The 26,815-nt window shown below is 53.5% G+C and overlaps 1 protein-coding gene across 6 annotated transcripts in view; it reads left to right on the top strand.

The window, feature by feature from the left end:
- The first annotated feature begins 10,146 nt into the window (after positions 1–10,146).
- Positions 10,147–26,815, top strand: part of CACNA2D2 (calcium voltage-gated channel auxiliary subunit alpha2delta 2) — a 215,488-nt gene continuing 198,819 nt past the window's right edge. For 3 of the 6 annotated variants that reach the window (XR_011314924.1, XR_011314925.1, XM_069736089.1), the window contains exon 1: positions 10,147–10,385. Coding sequence is in view for 4 of the 6 variants with exons in the window: in XM_069736089.1 (XP_069592190.1) it covers positions 10,291–10,385 (95 nt within the window). In the remaining 2 variants the exon portion in view is untranslated. The remainder of the gene's footprint in view (positions 10,386–26,815) is intronic. The other 3 variants (XM_069736090.1, XM_069736091.1, XM_069736092.1) reach the window with 2 other exon arrangements.

Raw genomic sequence — 26,815 nt, forward strand, 5'->3', positions numbered from 1 at the left:
GAAAACACAAGGAAAGAAAGCAGGGAAGGAAGCCACAAACAAGGAGACCGAGAAAAGACAAAGTACAGGCAAGGCAATAGAACAAGACACAGGGACAAAGACACAGGGACCAGGATATTCAGCCTCCTGGAGGGCGGACTACAAGAACAAGGAAAAAGCACAGAGAAAAGCTCAGAGGGAGTAACTCAGAGCAAGGCCAGGCAAACTCAGCAGCTAAACACTAACTGAGCTAACACATTGCACAGGCCCAGACCACAGGGTGGAGCTGCACTATATACAGGAGGCCTCTTGGTAATTGGTCAGGAACTGATTGGACAGGTGCACCTGATTCCTATAAGAACCAGAGAGTTCAGGCGCCGGCCCCCTATACACATAGCCATGAGGCATGCAGAGAGCAGAGACACAGAACATGGAGCTGGCATTAAAGAGAAAGCACATCATGGCCTGGAGCAGTGGGTAAGATTGTGTGAGAGATGTGAGGCCATGCCGTGATGCCAGCAGAGTTGTTACACAGAGCTTGTCCTGCGTGAGTTTAACTATCAGGTTGTGCCGGGTGCTCCTAACCACCAGGTCCATAACAGCAAACAATGTCAAAAGAAACAGGATAAACTTACAGAAATCATCTAATTGGTAGTCTGCTTTCTTCTCCCTGAGGGGGGTGAATAGAGTTGGTGGAACACATCAGCTTCTCAGGCTGCCCTCACATGTGAACAGAATTCTCTGTCTGCAGCCTAAATTTATAACTTTGGTCTGAGGTCAGGTTTTTAGACCAGCCTCCCAGGTTAATATCATAATTGCGGTCTGTTTGATTGGACACGGCCGTTCTACTAATGAATATATATTATTTTTCCTCTGGAGACACGTGTGAGATGGTTCCCAGGGATAGCTTCCCTCAGGCCGCAATTTAGCATCTCCCCTCCAAGACCTCAGAGGTGGAAAATGTTGCTTTTCTTTTCCGCCCTAGCTAGACCTCCTGGTGAGATCTGGAGACAGAAGTTCTACTATTCCCAAGGAAGTACCTATTAACACCTAGGTGCGACTTGCCTTCAGGACAGATGTTACATTATCACTGGTCACACATATAACCCTAGACATATGTCCTAACACACACACACATATATATATATATATATATATATATATATATATATATATATATATATATATATATATATATTAATATTTCACCACACCAGAGCTCTTCTTTCCTGTATATCCAGAGCTCTCAAGTCCTGTGTTTCCAGAGCTCTCCTTTCCTATATACCCAGAGCTTTCCTGTGTATCCAGAGCTCCCCTGTCCTGTGTATCCAGAGCTCTCCTGCACCGTGTATCCAGAGCTCTCCTGTCCTGTATGTCCAGAGCTCTCCTGTCCTATATATCCAGAGCTCTCCTGTCCTGTATACCCACAGCTCTCCTGTCCTGTATTTCCAGAGCTCTCCAATCCTGTATATCCAGAGCTCTCCTGTCCTGTATATCCAGAGCTCTCCTGTCCTGTACATCCAGAACTCTCCTGTCCTGTGTAACCAGAGCTCTCCTGTCCTGTATACCCAGAGCTCTCCTGTGCTGTATATCCACAATTCTCCTGTCTTGTATGTCCAAAGCTCTCCTGTCCTGTATGTCCAGAGCTCTCCTGTCCTGTATACCCAGAGCTCTCCTGTCCTGTATATCCAGAGCTCTCCTGTCCTGTATGTCCAGAGCTCTCCTGTCCTGTATATCCAGAGCTCTCCTGTCCTGTATATCCAGAGCTCTCATGTCCTGTGTATCCAGATCTCTCCTGTCCTGTATACCCAAAGCTCTCCTGTCCTGTATATCCAAAGCTCTCCTGCCTTGTATATCCAGAGCTCTCCTGTCCTCTATACCCAAAGCTCTCCTGTACTGTATATCCAGAGCTCTCCTGTCTTGTATATCCAGAACTCTCCTGTCCTGTATATCCAGAGCTCTCATGTCATGTATATCCAGAGCTCTCCTGTCCTGTATACCCAGAACTCTCCTGTCCTGTATATCCAGAGCTCTCATGTCCTTTGTATCCAGAGCTCTCCTGTCCTGTGTACCCAGAGCTTTCCTGTCCTGTGTATCCCAAGCTCTTCTATCCTGTGTATCCAGAGCTCTCCTGTCCTGTGTATCCACAGCTCTCCTGTCCTGTGTATCCAGAGCTCTCCTGTCCTGTATGTCCAGAGCTCTCCTGTCCTGTGTATCCAGAGCTCTCCTGTCCTGTATGTCCAGATCTCTCCTGTCCTGTATATCCAGAGCTCTCCTGTCCTGTGTACCCACAGCTCTCCTGTCCTGTGTATCCAGAGCTCTCCTGTCCTGTATACCCACACTTCTTCTGTCCTGTGTATCCAGAGCTCTCCTGTCCTGTGTATCCACAGCTCTACTGTCCTGTGTATCCAGAGCTCTCCTGTCCTGTGTAATCAGAACTCTCCATTGTAGGTAGGTGTGGGGTTATTGTATTGTGGGCAGTGGTGGATGGGCATGCTATGTGATGCAGGCATGCTCCTCATTTATGGTGATGTCTGTAAATGTAGGCAGTCTCTTTTAACTGGAATGGTTTGTATCTGCGCATTAATGAGCAGTCTCTACGCATAAGGGAGGTTGTTAGTATTTTGTGAGGGGCGTCTCTGTGGAAGGTGGGCAGGCTTCCTGAGTATGTAGGGCGGGCAGTCTCCGTTTATAGAGCGGGCAGTATCCGCGTACATTGTACGGGCCTCTCGTTGCTAGGTGGGCAGCATCTGTGTACATTGTATGGTCCTCTCGTTGCTAGGTGGGCAGCATCTGTGTACATTGTACGGGCCTCTCGTTGCTGGGTGGGCAGTATCTGTGTACATTGTACAGACCTTTCATTGCTAGGTGGGCAGTATCTGTGTACATTGTTCGGGCCTCTCGTTGCTAGGTGGGCAGCATCTGTGTACATTGTACGGGCCTCTCGTTGCTAGGTGGGCAGTATCTTTGTACATTGTGCAGGCCTCTCGTTGCTAGGTGGGCAGCATCTGTGTACATTGTACGGGGCTCTCGTTGCTAGGTGGGCAGTATCTGTGTACATTCTTCGGGCCTCTCGTTGCTAGGTGGGCAGCATCTGTGTACATTGTTCGGGCCTCTCGTTGCTAGGTGGGCAGTATCTGTGTACATTGTACGGGCCTCTCGTTGCTAGGTGGGCAGCATCTGTGTACATTGTACAGGCCTCTCGTTGCTAGGTAGGCAGCATCTGTGTACATTGTACGGGCCTCTCGTTGCTAGGTGGGCAGCATCTGTGTACATTGTACGGGCTTCTCGTTGCTAGGTGGGCAGCATCTGTGTACACTGTACGGGCCTCTCGTTGCTAGGTGGGCAGCATCTGTGTACATTGTACGGGCCTCTCGTTGCTAGGTGGGCAGCATCTGTGTACATTGTACGGGCCTCTCGTTGCTAGGTGGGCAGCATCTGTGTACATTGTGCGGGCCTCTCGTTGCTAGGTGGGCATCATCTGTGTACACTGTACGGGCCTCTCGTTGCTAGGTGGGCAGCATCTGTGTACATTGTACGGGCCTCTCGTTGCTAGGTGGGCAGTATCTGTGTACATTGTACGGGCCTCTCGTTGCTAGGTGGGCAGTATCTGTGTACATTGTACAGGCCTCTCGTTGCTAGGTGGGCAGCATCTGTGTACATTGTACAGGCCTCTCGTTGCTAGGTGGGCAGCATCTGTGTACATTGTACAGGCCTCTCGTTGCTAGGTGGGCAGCATCTGTGTACATTGTACGGGCCTCTCGTTGCTAGGTGGGCAGCATCTGTGTACATTGTACGGGCTTCTCGTTGCTAGGTGGGCAGCATCTGTGTACATTGTGCGGGCCTCTCGTTGCTAGGTGGGCAGCATCTGTGTACACTGTACGGGCCTCTCGTTGCTAGGTGGGCAGTATCTGTGTACATTGTATGGGCCTCTCGTTGCTAGGTGGGCAGCATCTGTGTACATTGTACGGGCCTCTCGTTGCTAGGTGGGCAGTATATTTGTACATTGTGCAGGCCTCTCGTTGCTAGGTGGGCAGCATCTGTGTACATTGTACGGGGCTCTCGTTGCTAGGTGGGCAGCATCTGTGTACATTGTACGGGCCTCTCGTTGCTGGGTGGGCAGTATCTGTGTACATTGTGCAGGCCTCTCGTTGCTAGGTGGGCATTATCTGTGTGCATTGTATGGGCCTCTCGTTGCTAGGTGGGCAGCATCTGTGTACATTGTACAGACCTTTCATTGCTAGGTGGGCAGTATCTGTGTACATTGTTCGGGCCTCTCGTTGCTAGGTGGGCAGCATCTGTGTACATTGTACGGGCCTCTCGTTGCTAGGTGGGCAGTATCTTTGTACATTGTGCAGGCCTCTCGTTGCTATGTGGGCAGCATCTGTGTACATTGTACGGGGCTCTCGTTGCTAGGTGGGCAGTATCTGTGTACATTCTTCGGGCCTCTCGTTGCTAGGTGGGCAGCATCTGTGTACATTGTTCGGGCCTCTCGTTGCTAGGTGGGCAGTATCTGTGTACATTGTACGGGCCTCTCGTTGCTAGGTGGGCAGCATCTGTGTACATTGTACAGGCCTCTCGTTGCTAGGTAGGCAGCATCTGTGTACATTGTACGGGCCTCTCGTTGCTAGGTGGGCAGCATCTGTGTACATTGTACGGGCTTCTCGTTGCTAGGTGGGCAGCATCTGTGTACATTGTGCGGGCCTCTCGTTGCTAGGTGGGCATCATCTGTGTACACTGTACGGGCCTCTCGTTGCTAGGTGGGCAGCATCTGTGTACATTGTGCGGGCCTCTCGTTGCTAGGTGGGCATTATCTGTGTGCATTGTATGGGCCTCTCGTTGCTAGGTGGGCAGCATCTGTGTACATTGTACGGGCCTCTCGTTGCTAGGTGGGCAGCATCTGTGTACATTGTACGGGCCTCTCGTTGCTAGGTGGGCATTATCTGTGTGCATTGTATGGGCCTCTCGTTGCTAGGTGGGCAGCATCTGTGTACACTGTACGGGCCTCTCGTTGCTAGGTGGGCAGCATCTGTGTACATTGTACGGGCCTCTCGTTGCTAGGTGGGCAGCATCTGTGTACATTGTACGGGCCTCTCGTTGCTAGGTGGGCAGCATCTGTGTACATTGTACGGGCCTCTCGTTGCTAGGTGGGCAGTATCTGTGTACATTGTACGGGCCTCTCGTTGCTAGGTGGGCAGTATCTGTGTACATTGTACGGGCCTCTCGTTGCTAGGTGGGCAGCATCTGTGTACATTGTACAGGCCTCTCGTTGCTAGGTGGGCAGCATCTGTGTACATTGTACAGGCCTCTCGTTGCTAGGTGGGCAGCATCTGTGTACATTGTACGGGCCTCTCGTTGCTAGGTGGGCAGCATCTGTGTACATTGTACGGGCTTCTCGTTGCTAGGTGGGCAGCATCTGTGTACATTGGGCGGGCCTCTCGTTGCTAGGTGGGCAGCATCTGTGTACACTGTACGGGCCTCTCGTTGCTAGGTGGGCAGTATCTGTGTACATTGTATGGGCCTCTCGTTGCTAGGTGGGCAGTATCTGTGTACATTGTTCTGGCCTCTCGTTGCTAGGTGGGCAGTATCTGTGTACATCGTACGGGGTTCTCGTTGCTAGGTGGGCAGTATCTGTGTACATTGTTCGGGCCTCTCGTTGCTAGGTGGGCAGTATCTGTGTACATTGTACGGTCCTCTCGTTGCTAGGTGGGCAGTATCTGTGTACATTGTTCGGGCCTCTCGTTGCTAGGTGGGCAGTATCTGTGTACATTGTTCGGGCCTCCCGTTGCTAGGTGGGCAGTATCTGTGTACATTGTACGGTCCTCTCGTTGCTAGGTGGGCAGCATCTGTGTACATTGTTCGGGCCTCTCGTTGCTAGGTGGGCAGTATCTGTGTACATTGTTCGGGCCTCTCGTTGCTAGGTGGGCAGTATCTGTGTACATTGTACGGGCCTCTCATTGCTAGGTGGGCAGTATCTATGTACATTGTTCGGGCCTCTCGTTGCTAGGTGGGCAGTATCTGTGTACATTGTACGGGCCTCTTGTTGCTAGGTGGGCAGTATCTGTGTACATTGTACGGGGCTCTCGTTGCTAGGTGGGCAGTATCTGTGTACATTGTTCGGGCCTCTCGTTGCTAGGTGGGCAGTATCTGTGTACATTGTACGGGCCTCTCGTTGCTAGGTGGGCAGTATCTGTGTACATTGTTCGGGCCTCTCGTTGCTAGGTGGGCAGTATCTGTGTACATTGTACGGGCCTCTCGTTGCTAGGTGGGCAGTATCTGTGTACATTGTACAGGCCTTTCGTTGCTAGGTGGGCAGTATCTGTGTACATTGTTCGGGCCTCTCGTTGCTAGGTGGGCAGTATCTGTGTACATTGCACGGGCCTCTCGTTGCTAGGTGGGCATCATCTGTGTACATTGTTCTGGCCTCTCGTTGCTAGGTGGGCAGTATCTGTGTACATTGTACGGGCCTCTCGTTGCTAGGTGGGCAGTATCTGTGTACATTGTTCGGGCCTCTCGTTGCTAGGTGGGCAGTATCTGTGTACATTGTACGGGCCTCTTGTTGCTAGGTGGGCAGTATCTGTGTACATTGTACGGGGCTCTCGTTGCTAGGTGGGCAGTATCTGTGTACATTGTTCGGGCCTCTCGTTGCTAGGTGGGCAGTATCTGTGTACATTGTTCGGGCCTCTCGTTGCTAGGTGGGCAGTATCTGTGTACATTGTACGGGGCTCTCGTTGCTAGGTGGGCAGTATCTGTGTACATTGTTCGGGCCTCTCGTTGCTAGGTGGGCAGTATCTGTGTACATTGTTCGGGCCTCTCGTTGCTAGGTGGGCAGTATCTGTGTACATTGTACGGGCCTCTCGTTGCTAGGTGGGCAGTATCTGTGTACATTGTTCGGGCCTCTCGTTGCTAGGTGGGCAGTATCTGTGTACATTGTACGGGCCTCTTGTTGCTAGGTGGGCAGTATCTGTGTACATTGTACGGGGCTCTCGTTGCTAGGTGGGCAGTATCTGTGTACATTGTTTGGGCCTCTCGTTGCTAGGTGGGCAGTATCTGTGTACATTGTACGGGCCTCTCGTTGCTAGGTGGGCAGTATCTGTGTACATTGTACAGGCCTTTCGTTGCTAGGTGGGCAGTATCTGTGTACATTGTACGGGGCTCTCGTTGCTAGGTGGGCAGTATCTGTGTACATTGTACGGGGCTCTCGTTGCTAGGTGGGCAGTATCTGTGTACATTGTTCGGGCCTCTCGTTGCTAGGTGGGCAGTATCTGTGTACATTGTACGGGCCTCTCGTTGCTAGGTGGGCGGTATCTGTGTACATTGTACAGGCCTTTCGTTGCTAGGTGCGCAGCATCTGTGTGTGGAGGGCAGCTCATTATTTTTGGTGGTCAGTCTCTCTGGATGTAGGGTCGTCCTTCCATCTGTGGAGTTCTCTGGTTATGTCTGTGTGAGGTGGGCTGTCTCTCTATGGTGGGCTGCATGTGGTATGTGTCTCTCTCCCTGTATGGTGGGCAGGCTCTATGTGGGAGGCAGTCTCTGAGCATGTGAGGGAGGGGGAAGTCTCTGTGGATATGAGAGGCAGTCTCTCAGCTATAGGGTAATATCTGAGTATGTGGGCAGTCTCTCTCTGTGGTGGGCAGTTTGTCAGTTGTGGGCCGCTCTCCCTGGTAGCCTCTCTCTGTGGTATAGTCGGCAGGGTAGTTTATCTGTCATGGGCTGTCTGGACTCTGGTGGGCAGTCTCTGTGGTGGGCAGGCTCACATAGAAGGCAGTCTCTGACTGTAGTGAGCAGACTGTCTTAATGGTGGCCTGTTTCTATTTCTATGATGGGCAGGCTCAAGTATAGGGCAGTCTCTCTCTGTGTGGTGGTCAGGTTCACATACAGGGCAGTCTCTCTTTGTGGTGGGCAGGCTCACATACAGGGCAGTCTCTTTGTGGTGGGCAGGCTCACATACATGGCAGTCTCTTTGTGGTGGGCAGGCTCACATACATGGCAGTCTCTGTGAGGTGGGCAGGCTCACATACATGGCAGTCTATCTCTGTGTGGTGGGCAGGCTCACATATAGGGCAGTCTCTCTGTGTGGTGGGCAGGCTCACATAGGGCAGTCTCTCTCTTTGGTGGGCAGGCTCACATATAGGGCAGTCTCTGTGTGGTGGGAAGGCTCACATATAGAGCAGTCTCTTTGTGGTGGGCAGGCTCACATATAGGGCAGTCTCTCTGTTAGTGGGCAGGTTCACATATAGGGCAGTCTCTGTGGTGGGCAGGCTCACATATAGGGCAGTCTCTCTGTGTGGTGGGCAGGCTCAGATACAGGGCAGTCTCTCTGTGGTGGGCAGGCTCACATATAGGGCAGTCTCTCTGTGTGGTGGGCAGGCTCACATATATGGCAGTCTCTCTGTGGTGGGCAGGCTCAGATACAGGGCAGTCTCTCTGTGTGGTGGGCAGGCTCAGATACAGGGCAGTCTCTCTGTGTGGTGGGCAGTCTCTCTCTGTGGTGGGCAGGCTCAGATACAGGGCAGTCTCTGTGGTGGGCAGGGCAGGCTCAGATATAGGGCAGTCTCTGTGTGGTGGGCAGGCTCAGATACAGGGCAGTCTCTCTGTTATTGGGCAGGTTCACATATAGGGCAGTCTCTCTGTGGTGGGCAGGCTCAGATACAGGGCAGTCTCTGTGGTGGGCAGGCTCACATATAGGGCAGTCTCTCTGTGGTGGGCAGGCTCACATACAGGGCAGTCTCTCTGTGGTGGGCAGGCTCAGATACAGGGCAGTCTCTGTGGTGGGCAGGCTCACATACAGGGCAGTCTCTGTGGTGGGCAGGCTCAGATACAGGGCAGTCTCTCTGTGGTGGGCAGGCTCACATATTGGGCAGTCTCTCTGTGTGGTTGGCAGGCTCAGATACAGGGCAGTCTCTCTGTGGTGGGCAGGCTCACATATTGGGCAGTCTCTCTGTGTGGTGGGCAGGCTCAGATACAGGGCAGTCTCTCTGTGGTGGGCAGGCTCAGATACAGGGCAGTCTCTCTGTGGTGGGCAGGCTCACATATTGGGCAGTCTCTCTGTGGTGGGCAGGCTCACATATTGGGCAGTCTCTCTGTGTGGTGGGCAGGCTCAGATACAGGGCAGTCTCTCTGTGGTGGGCAGGCTCAGATACAGGGCAGTCTCTCTGTGGTGGGCAGGCTCACATATTGGGCAGTGTCTCTGTGGTGGGCAGGCTCACATATTGGGCAGTCTCTCTGTGGTGGGCAGGCTCACATATAGGGCAGTCTCTCTGTGTGGTGGGCAGGCTCAGATACAGGGCAGTCTCTCTGTGTGGTGGGCAGGCTCACATATTGGGCAGTCTCTCTGTGGTGGGCAGGCTCAGATACAGGGCAGTCTCTCTGTGTGGTGGGCAGGCTCACATATTGGGCAGTCTCTCTGTGGTGGGCAGGCTCAGATACAGGGCAGTCTCTGTGGTGGGCAGGCTCAGATACAGGGCAGTCTCTCTGTGGTGGGCAGGCTCACATATTGGGCAGTCTCTCTGTGGTGGGCAGGCTCAGATACAGGGCAGTCTCTCTGTGGTGGGCAGGCTCACATACAGGGCAGTCTCTGTGGTGGGCAGGCTCAGATACAGGGCAGTCTCTCTGTGGTGGGCTGGCTCAGATACAGGGCAGTCTCTCTGTGGTGGGCAGGCTCAGATACAGGGCAGTCTCTCTGTGGTGGGCAGGCTCAGATCCAGGGCAGTCTCTGTGTGGTGGGCAGGCTCACATATTGGGCAGTCTCTCTGTGGTGGGCAGGCTCAGATACAGGGCAGTCTCTCTGTGGTGGGCAGGCTCAGATACAGGGCAGTCTCTCTGTGGTGGGCAGGCTCAGATACAGGGCAGTCTCTCTGTGGTGGGCAGGCTCAGATCCAGGGCAGTCTCTCTGTGGTGGGCAGGCTCAGATCCAGGGCAGTCTCTCTGTGGTGGGCAGGCTCACATATTGGGCAGTCTCTCTGTGGTGGGCAGGCTCAGATACAGGGCAGTCTCTCTGTGGTGGGCAGGCTCAGATACAGGGCAGTCTCTCTGTGGTGGGCAGGCTCAGATACAGGGCAGTCTCTCTGTGGTGGGCAGGCTCAGATACAGGGCAGTCTCTCTGTGGTGGGCAGGCTCAGATACAGGGCAGTCTCTCTGTGGTGGGCAGGCTCAGATACAGGGCAGTCTCTCTGTGGTGGGCAGGCTCAGATCCAGGGCAGTCTCTCTGTGGTGGGCAGGCTCAGATACAGGGCAGTCTTTGGGCACTGCCTCCCTCCCCCGGTCCCCGGCAGTGTAGAGCTCGGCTCCGGCATCTCTCGGCTCCGCAGGATGATGTGCCCGCTGCTCCCGGCCCTGTGCCTGCTCCACGCCGGCCTCCTCCTGCTCCCCGGGGCCGGAGGCTACAGCTTCCCACAGCAGCACACGTGAGTACCGGGCAGAGCCCCCATATTCCCTGCGGACCCCCAGACCCAGAGCTTCGTCCCCGTGTGAGCAGCGGAGCCCCCTCCCCGGAGACCGCGGCGGCCGTCACCTTACATTGTATCCACCGTGTGTCCTACAGAGCCGAGCCCCAAATAGCGGCACCTGTGACCCGGAGACACCCGACACTCCACCGGGCCCCGCACCCTACAGGCTCCGACACCCTGAGCACCTGGAACTGACACCCCATAGTGTCTGCACCACCTTCTACCACCTGTGACTGTGCCCCCCCACGACCTGTGACTGTGCCCCCCCAGGACCTGTGACTGTGCCCCCCCTCCAGGACCAGTGACTGTGCCCCCCCCAGAACCTGTGGCTGTGCCCCCCCCCCAGGACCTGTGACTGTGCCCCCCCCCCCCCCCAGGACCTGTGACTGTGCCCCCTCCAGGACCTGTGACTGTGCCCCCTCCAGGACCTGTGACTGTGCCCCCTCCAGGACCTGTGACTGTGCCCCCTCCAGGACCTGTGACTGTGCCCCCTCCAGGACCTGTGACTGTGCCCCCTCCAGGACCTGTGACTGTGCCCCCTCCAGGACCTGTGACTGTGCCCCCCTCCAGGACCAGTGACTGTGCCCCCCTCCAGGACCAGTGACTGTGCCCCCCTCCAGGACCAGTGACTGTGCCCCCCTCCAGGACCAGTGACTGTGCCCCCCTCCAGGACCAGTGACTGTGCCCCCCTCCAGGACCAGTGACTGTGCCCCCCTCCAGGACCAGTGACTGTGCCCCCCTCCAGGACCAGTGACTGTGCCCCCCTCCAGGACCAGTGACTGTGCCCCCCTCCAGGACCAGTGACTGTGCCCCCCTCCAGGACCAGTGACTGTGCCCCCCTCCAGGACCAGTGACTGTGCCCCCCTCCAGGACCTGTGACTGTGCCCCCCTCCAGGACCAGTGACTGTGCCCCCCTCCAGGACCAGTGACTGTGCCCCCCTCCAGGACCAGTGACTGTGCCCCCCTCCAGGACCAGTGACTGTGCCCCCCTCCAGGACCAGTGACTGTGCCCCCCTCCAGGACCAGTGACTGTGCCCCCCTCCAGGACCAGTGACTGTGCCCCCCTCCAGGACCAGTGACTGTGCCCCCCTCCAGGACCAGTGACTGTGCCCCCCTCCAGGACCAGTGACTGTGCCCCCCTCCAGGACCAGTGACTGTGCCCCCCTCCAGGACCAGTGACTGTGCCCCCCCTCCAGGACCTGTAACTGTGCCCCCCGAGGACCTGTTACTGTTCCCCCCACAGCACCTGTGACTGTGCCCCCCCAAGCGCCTGTGACTGGTCCCCCCCCCCCCACAGCACCTGAGACTGTGCCCCCCGAGTACCTGTGACTGTGCCCCCCCAAGGGCCTGTAACTGGTCCTCCCCCCCCCCCCCCCCCCCCCATGGCACCTGTGTCTTGAGAAACACTCCCCGTCCAAGACTTATTGCATTGTGGGATTATTGGGGGGCACTAATATGTAAGCCCCCCTTCCCCGTGGCTGATTTACATGTGTCCTTAGTGATAGGTTTCTGATCCATTGGATCTGCTGCTCATGTCTCGGTGCCCACTGCGGGTGTGTATATACCGTATACTGCGGGTGTGTATATACCGTATACTGCGGGTGTGTATATACCGTATACTGCGGGTGTGTATATACCGTATACTGCGGATGTGTATATACCGTATACTGCGGGTGTGTATATACCGTATATTGTGGGTGTATATACCGTATATGTATATACCGTATACTGCGGATGTGTATATACCGTATACTGCGGGTGTGTATATACCGTATACTGCGGGTGTATATACCGTATACTGCGGGTGTGTATATACCGTATACTGCGGGTGTGTATATACCGTATACTGCGGGTGTGTATATACCGTATACTGCGGGTGTGTATATACCGTATACTGCGGGTGTGTATATACCGTATACTGCGGATGTGTATATACCGTATACTGCGGGTGTGTATATACCGTATATTGTGGGTGTATATACCGTATATGTATATACCGTATATTGTGGGTGTGTATATACCGTATATTGCGGGTGTGTATATACCGTATATTGCGGGTGTGTGTATACCGTATACTGCAGGTGTGTGTATACCGTATACTGTGGGTGTATATACCGTATATGTATATACCGTATACTGCGGGTGTGTATATACCGTATACTGCGGGTGTGTATATACCGTATACTGCGGGTGTGTATATACCGTATACTGCGGGTGTGTATATACCGTATACTGCGGATGTGTATATACCGTATACTGCGGGTGTGTATATACCGTATATTGTGGGTGTATATACCGTATATGTATATACCGTATATTGCGGGTGTGTATATACCGTATATTGCGGGTGTGTATATACCGTATATTGCGGGTGTGTGTATACCGTATACTGCAGGTGTGTGTATACCGTATACTGTGGGTGTATATACCGTATATGTATATACCGTATACTGCGGGTGTGTATATACCGTATACTGCGGGTGTGTGTATACCGTATACTGCGGGTGTGTGTATACCGTATACTGCGGGTGTATATACCGTACACTGCGGGTGTGTGTATACCGTATACTGCGGGGGGGTGTATACCGTATACTGCGGGGGGGGGGGTGTATACCGTATACTGCGGGGGGGGGTGTATACCGTATACTGTGGGTGTGTGTATACCGTATACTGCGGGGGGGGGGGGGGTGTATATACCGTATACTGCACTCACCAGCAGTCACTGACCGGCGCTCTGCAGTCTCATCTGGGTCTTGTTCTGGTGATGGTGGGAATGTTCCTGCAGGTCTGGAGGATCCAGTCACTGAAATGGTTAATTATGTATATGGGATTAATGGAGCAGAGCCGAAATTGTCTTTGAAACTCTGATTTGTCTATGTAGTAGATGTCACCTGCAGTCCTATGTAACACCACAGACAACACAGTGATAACTCTCTGGGTACAGATAATGTAGTAGATGTCACCTGCAGTCCTATGTAACACCACAGACAACACAGTGATAACTCTCTGGGTACAGATAATGTAGTAGATGTCACCTGCAGTCCTATGTAACACCCCAGATAACACAGTGATAACTCTCTGAGTACAGATAATGTAGTAGATGTCACCTGCAGTCCTATGTAACACCACAGATAACACAGTGATAACTCTCTGGGTACAGATAATGGAGTAGATGTCACCTGCAGTCCTAGGTAACACCACAGATAACACAGTGATAACTCTCTGGGTACAGATAATGGAGTAGATGTCACCTGCAGTCCTAGGTAACACCACAGACAACACAGTGATAACTCTCTGGGTACAGATAATGTAGTAGATGTCACCTGCAGTCCTATGTAACACCACAGATAACACAGTGATAACTGAGTACAGATAATGTAGTAGATGTCACCTGCAGTCCTATGTAACACCACAGATAACACAGTGATAACTCTCTGGGTACAGATAATGGAGTAGATGTCACCTGCAGTCCTATGTAACACCACAGATAACACAGTGATAACTGAGTACAGATAATGTAGTAGATGTCACCTGCAGTCCTATGTAACACCACAGATAACACAGTGATAACTCTCTGAGTACAGATAATGGAGTAGATGTCACCTGCAGTCCTATGTAACACCACAGACAACACAGTGATAACTCTCTGGGTACAGATAATGGAGTAGATGTCACCTGCAGTCCAATGTAACACCACAGATAACACAGTGATAACTCTCTGAGTACAGATAATGTAGTAGATGTCACCTGCAGTCCTATGTAACACCACAGATAACACAGTGATAACTCTCTGGGTACAGATAATGGAGTAGATGTCACCTGCAGTCCTATGTAACACCACAGATAACACAGTGATAACTCTCTGGGTACAGATAATGGAGTAGATGTCACCCGCAGTCCTATGTAACACCACAGATAACACAGTGATAACTCTCTGAGTACAGATAATGTAGTAGATGTCAACTGCAGTCCTATGTGACACCACATATAATGTAGTAGATGTCACTTGCAGTCCTATGTAACACCACAGATAACACAGTGATAACTGAGTACAGATAATGTAGTAGATGTCACCTGCAGTCCTATGTAACACCACAGATAACACAGTGATAACTCTCTGAGTACAGATAATGTAGTAGATGTCAACTGCAGTCCTATGTGACACCACATATAATGTAGTAGATGTCACTTGCAGTCCTATGTAACACCACAGATAACACAGTGATAACTGAGTACAGATAATGTAGTAGATGTCACCTGCAGTCCTATGTAACACCACAGATAACACAGTGATAACTCTCTGAGTACAGATAATGGAGTAGATGTCACCTGCAGTCCTATGCAACACCACAGATAACACAGTGATAACTCCCTGGGTACAGATAATGTAGTAGAGGTCACCTGCAGTCCTATGTAACACCACAGATAGCACAGTGATATCTCTCTGAGTACAGATAATGTAGTAGATGTCACCTGCAGTCCTATGTAACACCACAGATAACACAGTGATAACTGAGATAATGTAGTAGATGTCACCTGCAGTCCTATGTAACACCACATATAATGTAGTAGATGTCACCTGCAGTCCTATGTAACACCACAGTGGGGCTGCAGCGTCTGACCCCCTCCTTGCTGACGCTCTCCCCTCTGCTACATGTGGCGGTGATTTTCACTGTTCGGATATTTGGTCTTATTTGCTGGCACTGATCGTTCGGGGTGAGTGGTTGCAGCGGTGATCTGGGCGCTGCAGCCGGTCGCGCCGCCTCCCGCTGGGTGATGCTCTGCACAGTTTCTCAGTTGGGGCCTCAGGTCCTCTTTTCCCGGCTGCCATCTTTCCTCACCTAGTAGGGTGACCGGTGTTTCTAGGAGCAGATGACACATCGTCCTCCCCGGACACAGCAGCCCGTGCACCAGGAGTTGGGGGATGAGTGCAGCAATGGCGGCTAATTTCAAAAAACCCCAGACCGCTACAAAGGGAAATATTAAAGTCAATTAAGATAATTATCGTCAGACGTCTCTGGAGGATTGAGACTGCTGCAAAATGTGATAATGGAAGAGTGCGGTGGTGGGGGAGGGGAAGAGCGTGTGTGGGGAGAGGATAAAACTGGGGGGAAGAGCGTGTGTGGGGAAGGGTAAAAGTGGGGAGAGGGGAAGAGCATGCGCGGGGAGAGGGTGAAAGTGGGGGGAGGGGAAGAGCGTGCGCGGGGAGGGTAAAAGTGGGGGGAAGAGCGTGCGCGGGGAGAGGGTAAAAGTGGGGAGGGGGGAAGAGCGTGCGCGGGGAGAGGGTAAAAGTGGGGAGGGGGGAAGAGCGTGCGCGGGGAGAGGGTAAAAGTGGGGAGGGGGGAAGAGCGTGCGCGGGGAGAGGGTAAAAGTGGGGAGGGGGGAAGAGCGTGCGCGGGGAGAGGGTAAAAGTGGGGAGGGGGGAAGAGCGTGCGCGGGGAGAGGGTAAAAGTGGGGAGGGGGGAAGAGCGTGCGCGGGGAGAGGGTAAAAGTGGGGAGGGGGGAAGAGCGTGCGCGGGGAGAGGGTAAAAGTGGGGAGGGGGGAAGAGCGTGCGCGGGGAGAGGGTAAAAGTGGGGAGGGGGGAAGAGCGTGCGCGGGGAGAGGGTAAAAGTGGGGAGGGGGGAAGAGCGTGCGCGGGGAGAGGGTAAAAGTGGGGAGAGGGGAAGGGCGTGCGCAGGGAGAGAAAGAGCATGCGCGGGGAGAGGGTGAAAGCGGGGGAGGGGAATAGCATGCGTGGGGAGAGGGGAAGAGCGTGCGCGGGGAGAGGGTAAAAGTGGGGAGGGGGGAAGAGCGTGCGCGGGGAGAGGGTAAAAGTGGGGAGGGGGGAAGAGCGTGCGCGGGGAGAGGGTAAAAGTGGGGAGGGGGGAAGAGCGTGCGCGGGGAGAGGGTAAAAGTGGGGAGGGGGGAAGAGCGTGCGCGGGGAGAGGGTAAAAGTGGGGAGGGGGGAAGAGCGTGCGCGGGGAGAGGGTAAAAGTGGGGAGGGGGGAAGAGCGTGCGCGGGGAGAGGGTAAAAGTGGGGAGGGGGGAAGAGCGTGCGCGGGGAGAGGGTAAAAGTGGGGAGGGGGGAAGAGCGTGCGCGGGGAGAGGGTAAAAGTGGGGAGGGGGAAGAGCGTGCGCGGGGAGAGGGTAAAAGTGGGGAGAGGGGAAGGGCGTGCGCAGGGAGAGAAAGAGCATGCGCGGGGAGAGGGTGAAAGCGGGGGAGGGGAATAGCATGCGTGGGGAGAGGGGAAGAGCATGCACGGGGAGAGGGTAAAAGTGGGGTGAGGGGAAGAGCATGCGCGGGCAGAGGGTAAAAGTGGGGAGAGGGGAAGAGCATGCGCGGGGAGAGGGTAAAAGTGGGGAGAGGGGAAGAGCATGCGCGGGGAGAGGGTAAAAGTGGGGGGAGAGGAAGATCATGCGCGGGGAGAGAAAGAGCATGCGTAAGGAGAGGGTGAAAGTGGGGGGAGGGGAATAGCATGCGTGGGGAGTGGGTAAAAGTGGGGGGAGGGGAAGATCATGCGCGGGGAGAGGGTTAAAGCGGGGTGAGGGGAATGGCATGTGTGGGGAGAGGGGAAGAGCATGCTGTTGGACGGGAATAGCATGCGTGGGGAGAGGGTAAAAGTGATGGGAGGGGAAGATCATGCGCGGGGAGAGAAAGAGCATGCGTGGGGAGAGGGTGAAAGCGGGGGGAGGGGAATAGCATGCGTGGGGAGAGGGTAAAAGGGGGGAGGAGAAGAGCATGCGTGGAGAGGGTAAAAGTGGGGGGAGGGGAAGAGCATGCGTGGGAGGGGAAAAGTGGGGGGAGGGGAAGATAATGCGCGGGGAGGGGAATAGCATGCGTGGGGAGAGAGTAAAAGCGGGGGAGGGGAAGAGCATGCGTGGGGAGGGTAAAAGTGGGGGTGGGGGAAGAGCATGTGTGGGGAGAGGGTAAAAGCGGGGGAGGGGAAGAGCATGCAGGGGGAGGGGAAGAGCATGCGTGGGGAGAGGGTGCCAGTGGGGGGAGGAAGGCCTTGATTACTTGCCTACATTGATGGCATCACTTGCCTGCAGCCAATCACTGGCCTCATGTGTTACATGCAGGTGTCTCGGCCGACCATCGTGGGTACAAATTCCCTTTAAACCTCTTCCTTTACAGTATTGTATGGCGGCTTTTTTGGGGTATGACGGCCTTGGTTTGGTGTCTGCTGATGATGCAAATCCAGATGATGTCAGTTGCATTCATGTGAGCGCTGCAGCCAATCACTGGGGTGCTGGCCATCCTTACTCTTGGCATTGTATGGCGGTTTTGTTTCTGCGTGGCTCATGCCCTGCCCCCGACAGCTGTGATCACCTGAGGACGGACCCCTGATGGCGCTGGGAGTCTTGGGACACAGTCAGACTTGTGCCGTTTTTGGGGTGGGGGGCATGAGGAACCATTGATGAGGGAGGGGGCTCTATGTGGAGAAACTGGTTTGGAGAGCACCAAAGTGAGCGCAGAGGGGGCTCTGAAGGGGCGACCAGTAACCGTCACACTGTACAATGAGGAGTTCGGTCACTTCCCAATGGATGTCGGGCTTCGCACTCTGCTTGCTGTCAGTGAATGGGGAATGGTTTCCATCCTGGGCTTGTGACCGTGAATCTGGAGCAGGAGAGGCCGCTGCTGCCCATGTAATGTGCTCTCTAGACTGGATACAACTGTGACAAATCCTCAGCTCTGTGAAGTGGATGGGCCTCAGAGCTACATGTAGATGACAATGTTGCCAGTCACTGATTGTTAGCAAAGACTTTCCAGAATTGCAGGTGCATCAATTCTCTGTTCAGTTAGGGGAGAATGGGACCCCTGTTCTTGTAATCAGTGGGGGTACAAGAGGTCAGACCCCCAATTTATCCTGTATTCTCCACCAATCATATGATAGGCAAGACTTATATTGTTTGTAGGATAACCCCTTAACGACCGCCGATACGCCTTTTAACGGCGGCAGTTAAGGGTACTTAAACCACAGTGCCGTTAATTAACGGCGCTGTGGAAAAAGTGAATAGCGCCCCCTAGAGTCGGATTTTCTCTGGGGTCTCGGTTGCCGGGGGTAGCCGAGACCCCAGAGAACATGATTCGGGTTTTTTTTTACCGACCCCCGGGTTGCGATCGCCGGTAATTAACCGTTTACCGGCGGTCGCAAAAAAAACCCCCACAAAACGCGATTTCCCATTTAATTTCTCTGTCCTCCGATGTGATCGCACATCAGAGGACAGAGAAATGGGGTCCCCGATAGCCCCCCGATACTCACCTGTCTCCCCCGGTGCTCCTCGTGGCTCCCATTGGGCGCCGCCGTCTTTTTCCGGCAAAAAAATGGCGGGCGCATGCGCAGTGCGCCCGCCATGATCTGCCGGCCGGCAGCTAGAGGAGTTGGGGCTAAAATTAGGGTTAGGGTTGGGGCTAAATTTAGGGTTAGGGCTAGGGGTAGGCTTCTTTCACACTTGCGTCAGTACGAGGCCGTCGCAATGCTTCGGCCCGACGTACCGACGCACGTTGTGAAAATTGTGCACAACGTAGGCAGCGGATGCAGTTTTTTAACGCATCCGCTGCCCAGTCTATGTCCTGGGGAGGAGGGGGCAGAGTTACGGCCACGCATGCGCGGTTGGAAATGGCGGACGTGACGTACAAAAAAAAGGTTACATTGAACTTTTTTTTTTGTGACGACGGTCCGCCAAAACACAACGGATCCAGTTTACGACGGACGCGACGTGTGGCCATCCGTCGGCAATACAAGTCTATGGGCAAAAAAGGCATCCTGCGGGCACATTTGCAGGATCCGTTTTTTGTCCAAAACGACAGATTGCGATGGATACCACACGACGCAAGTGTGAAAGTAGCCTTATCGTTAGGGTTGGGGTTGGGGCTAAAGTTAGGGTTGGGGCTAAATTTAGGGTTAAGGTTGGGGCTAAATTTAGGGTTAGGGTCGGGGCTAAAGTTAGGGCTAGGGTTGGGGCTAAAGTTAGGGTTAGATTTGGGATTAGGGTTAGGGTTTGGATTAGGGTTGGTATTAGGGTTAGGGTTAGGATTAGGGTTAAGGTTATGGTTGTGATTAGGGGTGTATTGGGATTAGGGTTAGGTTTGAGGTTAGGGTTGAGATTAGGATTAGGGGTGTGTTGGTTTTAGGGTTTTGATTAGAGCTATGGTTAGGGTTGAGATTAGGGTTGTTTCGGGGTTAGGGTTAGTGATTAGGATTATGGATCAGGTTGGGATTAGGGTTAGGGGTGTGTTGGGGTTAGGGTTGGAGCTAGAATTGGGGGGTTTCCACTGTTTAGTTACATCAGGGGGTCTCCAAACACGACAGGCAATTTTGCGCTCAAAAAGTCAAATGGTGCTCCCTCCCTTCTGAGCTCTGCCGTGCGCCCAAACAGTGGTTTACCCCCACATATGGGGCATCAGCGTACTCGGGATAAATTGGACAACAACTTCTGGGGTCCAATTTCTCCTGTTACACTTATGAAAATAAAAACTTGGGGGCTAAAAAATCTTTTTTGTGGAAATTTTTTTTATTTTATTTTCACGACTCTGCATTCTAAACTTCTGTGAAGCACTTGGGGGTTCAAAGTGCTCACCACACATCTATATAAGTTCCTTGGGGGGTCTAGTTTCCAAAATGGGGTCACTTGTAGGGGGTTTCCACTGTTTAGGCACATCAGGGGCTCTCCAAACACGACATGGCGTCCAATCTCAATTCCAGCCAATTCTGCATTGAAAAAGTAAAACGGCGCTCCTTCACTTCCAAGCTCTGCGGTGCGCCCTAACAGTGGTTTACCCTCACATATTGGGTATCGACGTACTCAGGAGAAATCGCACAACAACTTTTGTGGTCTAATTTCTCCTGTTACCCTTGTAAAAATAAAAATCTGTGGGAGAAAAGATCATTTTTGTGTAAACAAATGCATTTTTTTATTTTCACGGCTCTACGTTATAAACTTCTGTGAAGCACTTGGGGGTTCAAAGTGCTCGCCACACATCTAGATAAGTTCCTTAAGGAGTCTAGTTTCCAAAATTGGGTCACTTGTGGGGGGTTTCCACTGTTTAGGCACATCAGGGGCTCTGCAAACGCGACATGGCGTCCGATCTCAATTCCAGCCAATTCTACATTGAAAAAGTCGAACGTCACTCCTCTTCAAAGCTCTGCGGTGCGCCCAAACAGTGGTTTACCCCCACATATGGGGTATCGGCGTATTCAGGAGAGATTGCACAACAACTTTTCTGGTCTAATTTCTGTTTTTACACTTGTGAAAATAAAAAAAAAATGGTTCTGAAGTAAAATGTTTGCAAAAAAAGTTAAATGTTAATTTTTTCCTTCCACATTGTTTCAGTTCCTGTGAAGCACGTAAAGGGTTAATAAACTTCTTGAATGTGGTTTTGAGCACCTTGAGGGGTGCAGTTTTTAGAATGGTGTCACACTTCATTATTTTCTATCATATAGACCCCTCAAAATGACTTCAAATGTGATGTGGTCCCTAAAAAAAAATGGTGTTGTAAAAATGAGAAATTGCTGGTGAACTTTTAACCCTTATAACTCCCTAACAAAAAAAAATTTTGTTTCCAAAATTGTGCTGATGTAAAGTAGACATGTGGGAAATGTTATTTATTAACTATTTTTCATGACATATCTCTCTGATTTAAGGGCATAAAAATACAAAGTTTGAAAATTGCAAAATGTAAAAAATTTTCGCCATATTTCCGTTTTTTTCATAAATAATCGCAAGTAATATCGAAGAAATGTAACCACTAACATGAAGTACAATATGTCACGAAAAAACAGTTTCAGAATCCGCGGGATCCGTTAAAGCGTTCCAGAGTTATAACCTCATAAAGTGACAGTGGTCAGAATTGTAAAAATTGGCCCGGTCATTAAAGGGAACCTGTCACCCCGTTTTTTCAGATTGAGATATAAATACTGTTAAATAGGGCCTGCGCTGTGCGTTACTATAGTGTATGTAGTGTACCCTGATTCCCACCTATGCTGCGAGTTTGCATCTCGGCTTTGGGAAAATGGCCGCCGCGATCTCTAATGCGCACGCGCGGCATCCCGCGGCCATTTTCCTGAAGCCCCGTGCAGCAGAGCACTCCATCTGCGCACGCGCGGCCCCAGGAAGATGGCCGCCCCCACCGATGCAAGAGATTACAGCGCAGATCGCGCGCTGTGTCTTCACGTGGGCGCAGGGAAGTCGGAACTCTGGACATGCGCACACCACTACGCCACCAACGGTAAGCTGGGGAAGAAAAGAGCGCTGTGAACACGCCCACCTGACCAGACCAGCCTGATTGACAGGCGAAAACGGCGACTTTGGTAATGTATTTCTCAGCATACATGGGGAATCAGGGTACACTACATACACTATAGTAACGCACAGCGCAGGCCCTATTTAACAGTATTTATAGCTCAATCTGAAAAAACGGGGTGACAGGTTCCCTTTAAGTACCAAATTGGCTCTGTCACTAAGGGGTTAAATGTTTTCTTCCACTACAGTAAGATGGGAATTTTTTGTTAAAGACACAGTGCACCATCAAATATCTTAACTGATATATTCGCCATTTCACAGTATCCAGTGCAGAGCGCTGACATTACATCGTATGAAGCCTCCTGATGTCAGTGCATAGCAATGTCCACCTCCACAACATGCTCTGAGTATTGGTGGTCACACACGCTCAGTCCCCTCCACCTAATGAGCCGAGTGCTGAAGGATACACACGCTCAGTCCGCTCCACCTAATGAGCCGAGTGCTGAAGGACACACACGCTCAGTCCCCTCCACCTAATGAGCCGAGTGCTGAAGTACACACACACTCAGTCCGCTCCACCTAAGTCAACCTGGAGGACACACACGCTCAGTCCCCGCCACCTAATGAGCCGAGTGCACAATGACACACACGCTCAGTCCCCTCCACCTAATGAGCCAAGTGCATGATGACACACACGCTCAGTTCCCTCTACCTAATGAACCGAGTGCTAAAGGACACACACGCTCAATCCCCTCCACCTAATGAGCCAAGCTGGAGGACACACACACTCAGCCCATTCCACCTAATGAGCAGAGTGCTGGAGGACACACACACTCAGTCCCCTCCACCTAATGAGCCGAGTGCTGAAGGACACACATGCTCTTCCCCCTCCACCTAATGAGCCAAGCTGGAGGACACACACACTCAGTCCTCGCCATCTAATGAGCCAAGTGCTCGAGGACACTCGCTTTCAGTCCCCTCCTCCTAGTGAGCTGAGTGCTGGAGGACACTCATGCTCAGTTCCCTCCACCTAATGGGCCGAGTGCTGGAGGACACACACGCTCAGTCCCATCCACCTAATGAGCCGAGTGCTGGAGGACACTCATGCTTAGTGACATCCGCCAAGTGATGGAGGACACACACGCTTGTCATGCTCAGATTTCCCCGTGCTGATCTACTGGCTTACTGGGTGGCCAATAGATATATCTTTCTGCCTGTCAGGAGAGGAGCAGACTCTGCAGTATATGGCGGTGGAGCTGAGAACACTCGCTTTTACAGGGAAACTAACAGAATATATTGTCAGCTGCCAGATGGGAAAGGAGACTGATTCTGTCCTGGTCTCCCCCCAGCAGCACCAATTGGTGCGCACTGAATTAACACCATCACGACATGTGGCGTACATGTACTGCGCATGTTGTGTCCCTCCCTTAGATGTGGGCTTCGGTGCTGTTTTGAACAGCTGACATGTGCCCCTAACAGCCATGGGTGGAGTCGTGATCCGCCCTCAGCTGTTAACCCGGTAAATTCCGCTGTCAATCTCTGATAGCGGCATTTAATGTGATCGTGCCGGAAGCGAGTCACTAATCTCGCCCATCGGCACCTGTGTCACATGACCGCGGGTCGCCGACGGGTTCACATGACAACCCGGGGACTGCAGGAGACCCCTATGGTTGTCAGTGCCAGATTGCTGTAAGCGCCACCTGGTGGTCGGTGCTCATAGCAAGTGAGTATTTCTGCTACATACAGGCGATCTGACCATCACATGTATGTAGCAGAGAGGATCTGGCGCAGTGGTTAGCACAGCAGCCTTGCAGCACTGGGGTCCTGGGTTCTAATCCCACCTTGGACAACATCTGCAAAGAGTTTGTATGTTCTCTCCGTGTTTGCGTGGGTTTCCTCCGGTTACTCCGGTTTCCTCCCACATTCCAAAGACATACTGATAGGGAATTTAGATTGTGAGCCCCATCGGGGACAGCGATGATAATGTGTGCAAACTGTAAAGCGCTGCGTAATATGTTAGCGCTATATAAAGAAGATTATTATCTGGTTATTGCAGAGCTCTTCTAGTCTCCCATGAGACTATTGAAACAGGGGAAAAGTAAAAAAAAAAAAAAAAAAAAAAAAGATTTAAAATATAAACGTTAAAATCACCCCCTGTTCAAAATAAGGGTAAATTTAAAAAAAACGCATATTTGGTATCGCCGCGTTCAGAATCGCACGAAATATCAATATAAAAACAATCCAATTGCTAAACAGTGTAGCGAGAAAAAATATCTCCAGAATTTTTTTTTTTGGTCGCCTGAACATTGCATTAAAATGCAATAACGGACGCTAAAAAGATTGTATCTGCACCACAATGATATCATTAATAACGTCAGCTCGGCGCACAAAAAATAAGCCCTCACCCGGCCCGAGATCCCGAAAAATGGAGACGCTACGGGTATCGGAAAATGACGCAACTTTTATTAATTTTTTTTTAACCATGGATTTTTTTTCACCACTTAGATAAAAAATAACCTGTACAAGTTTGGTGTCTATGAACTCGTAATGACCTGGAGAATCATAATATCAGGTCAGTTTTACCATTTAGTGAACCTAGCCAAAAAGCCAAACAAAAAACCAGTGTGGGATTGCTCTTTTTTTGCAATTTCGCCGCACTTGGAATTTTATTCCCATTTTCAAGTAGAAGATATGGTAAAACCAATGGTGTAGTTCAAAAATACAACTCGTCCCACAAAAAATAAGCCCTCACATGGCCACATTGATGGAAAAATAAAAAAGTTATGAAGAAGGGGAGTGAAAAACCGAAACGCAGAAACGAAAAAGGGTTGCGGCATGAAGGGGTTAAATAACTTTCCTTCAGCTCTTATACTGAAATCCTGGAATATTAGATCGGCCCATGAGGTGGAGGTGACTGAGCGTGTGAGTCCTCCATGTGATTCCTGGGATAACGCCTTTATGAGGGCTGGGCCTCGCGCATGGGTGTGGTGATGCGCCATTTGTGTGTGGTGGTGGTGGGCCCCGTGCAGGTGTGACAGTGGGCGTTGCGCTAGTGTGTGTGTGATGGTGGGCCGTGTGTGGCGGTGGGCCTCGTGTGTGGGGCAGGTAGGCCTCGTGTGTGGGTGTGGCGGTGGGCCTCGTGTGTGGGTGTGACGGTGGGACATGGGTGTGGTGGTGGGCCTCGTGTGTGTGTGGTGGGCCTTGTGTGTGGGTGGCGGTGGGCCTCGTGTGTGGGTGGCGGTGGGCCTCGTGTGTGGGTGGCGGTGGGCCTCATGTGTGGCGTGGTGGGCCTCGTGTGTGTGTGGGTGGCGGTGGGCCTCGTGTGTGGGTGGCGGTGGGCCTCGTGTGTGGGTGGCGGTGGGCCTCGTGTGTGGGTGGCGGTGGGCCTCGTGTGTGGGTGGCGGTGGGCCTCGTGTGTGGGTGGCGGTTGGTCTCGTGTGTGGCGTGGTGGGCCTCGTGTGTGGCGTGGTGGGCCTCGTGTGTGGGTGGCGGGCCTCGTGTGTGGGTGGCAGTGGGCCTCGTGTGTGGGTGGCGGTGGGCCGTGTGGGTGGCGGTGGGCCGTGTGGGTGGCGGTGGGCCTCATGTGTGGCGCGGTGGGCCTCATGTGTGGCGTGGTGGGCCTCGTGTGTGTGTGTGGCGGTGGGCCTCGTGTGTGTGTGGCGGTGGGCCTCGTGTGTGGGTGGCGGTGGGCCTCATGTGTTGTGTGGCGGTGGGCCTCATGTGTGTGTGGCGGTGGGCCTCGTGTGTGGGTGGCGGTGGGCCTCGTGTGTGGGTGGCGGTGGGCCTCGTGTGTGGGTGGCGGTGGGCCTCGTGTGTGGGTGGCGGTGGGCCTCGTGTGTGGGTGGCGGTTGGTCTCGTGTGTGGCGTGGTGGGCCTCGTGTGTGGGTGGCGGGCCTCGTGTGTGGGTGGCAGTGGGCCTCGTGTGTGGGTGGCGGTGGGCCGTGTGGGTGGCGGTGGGCCGTGTGGGTGGCGGTGGGCCTCATGTGTGGCGCGGTGGGCCTCATGTGTGGCGTGGTGGGCCTCGTGTGTGTGTGTGGCGGTGGGCCTCGTGTGTGTGTGGCGGTGGGCCTCGTGTGTGGGTGGCGGTGGGCCTCATGTGTTGTGTGGCGGTGGGCCTCGTGTGTGTGTGTGTGGCGGTGGGCCTCGTGTGTGGATGGCGGTGGGTCTTGCGTGTGGGTGTGTGGCGGTGGGCCGTTTGTAGTGATGCGCTGTGGGGAGTGACCACTCCAATGCAAGCGGCTCCAGCAATGTGGCGGTGGTCGTGGGCTGTGTCCCCCGGTCTCCTCCTGACACACAGTGACGGAGTCGCTCTCCCCTCCTGGTCTCCCGGTACCTCGCTGTGGCCCCCTCTCTGCTTGGCTTTTCCGGGGTCGCACACCGTCTCCATTGCTCAGGGCCGGGCCCTCTCTGTGTGGCTTTTCCGGGGTCGCACACCGTCTCCATTGCTCAGGGCCGGGCCCCCTCTCTGTGTGGCTTTGGGGGTCGCACACGGTCTCCATTGCTCAGGGCCGGGCCCTCTCTGTGTGGCTGTGGGGGTCGCACACGGTCTCCATTGCTCAGGGCCGGGCCCTCTCTGCGTGGCTTTGGGGGTCGCACACGGTCTCCATTGCTCAGGGCCGGGCCCCCTCTCTGTGTGGCTTTGGGGGTCGCACACGGTCTCCATTGCTCAGGGCTGGGCCCTCTCTGTGTGGCTTTGGGGGTCGCCCACGGTCTCCATTGCTCAGGGCCGGGCCCACTCTGTGTGGCTGTGGGGGTTGCACACGGTCTCCATTGCTCAGGGTCGGGCCCCCTCTCTGTGTGGCTGTGGGGGTTGCACACGGTCTCCATTGCTCAGGGCCGGGCCCTCTCTGTGTGGCTTTGGGGGTCGCACACGGTCTCCATTGCTCAGGGCCGGGCCCCCTCTCTGTGTGGCTTTGGGGGTCGCACACGGTCTCCATTGCTCAGGGCCGGGCCCTCTCTGTGTGGCTTTGGGGGTCGCACACGGTCTCCATTGCTCAGGGCCGGGCCCTCTCTGTGTGGCTTTGGGGGTCGCACACGGTCTCCATTGCTCAGGGCCGGGCCCCCTCTCTGTGTGGTTTTGGGAGTCGCACACGGTCTCCATTGCTCAGGGCCGGGCCCTCTCTGTGTGGCTTTGGGGGTCGCACACGGTCTCCATTGCTCAGGG

The sequence above is a fragment of the Ranitomeya imitator genome, chromosome 8 (genome assembly GCF_032444005.1).
Source record: "Ranitomeya imitator isolate aRanImi1 chromosome 8, aRanImi1.pri, whole genome shotgun sequence".
In the NCBI taxonomy this organism is placed as follows: domain Eukaryota; kingdom Metazoa; phylum Chordata; class Amphibia; order Anura; family Dendrobatidae; genus Ranitomeya; species Ranitomeya imitator.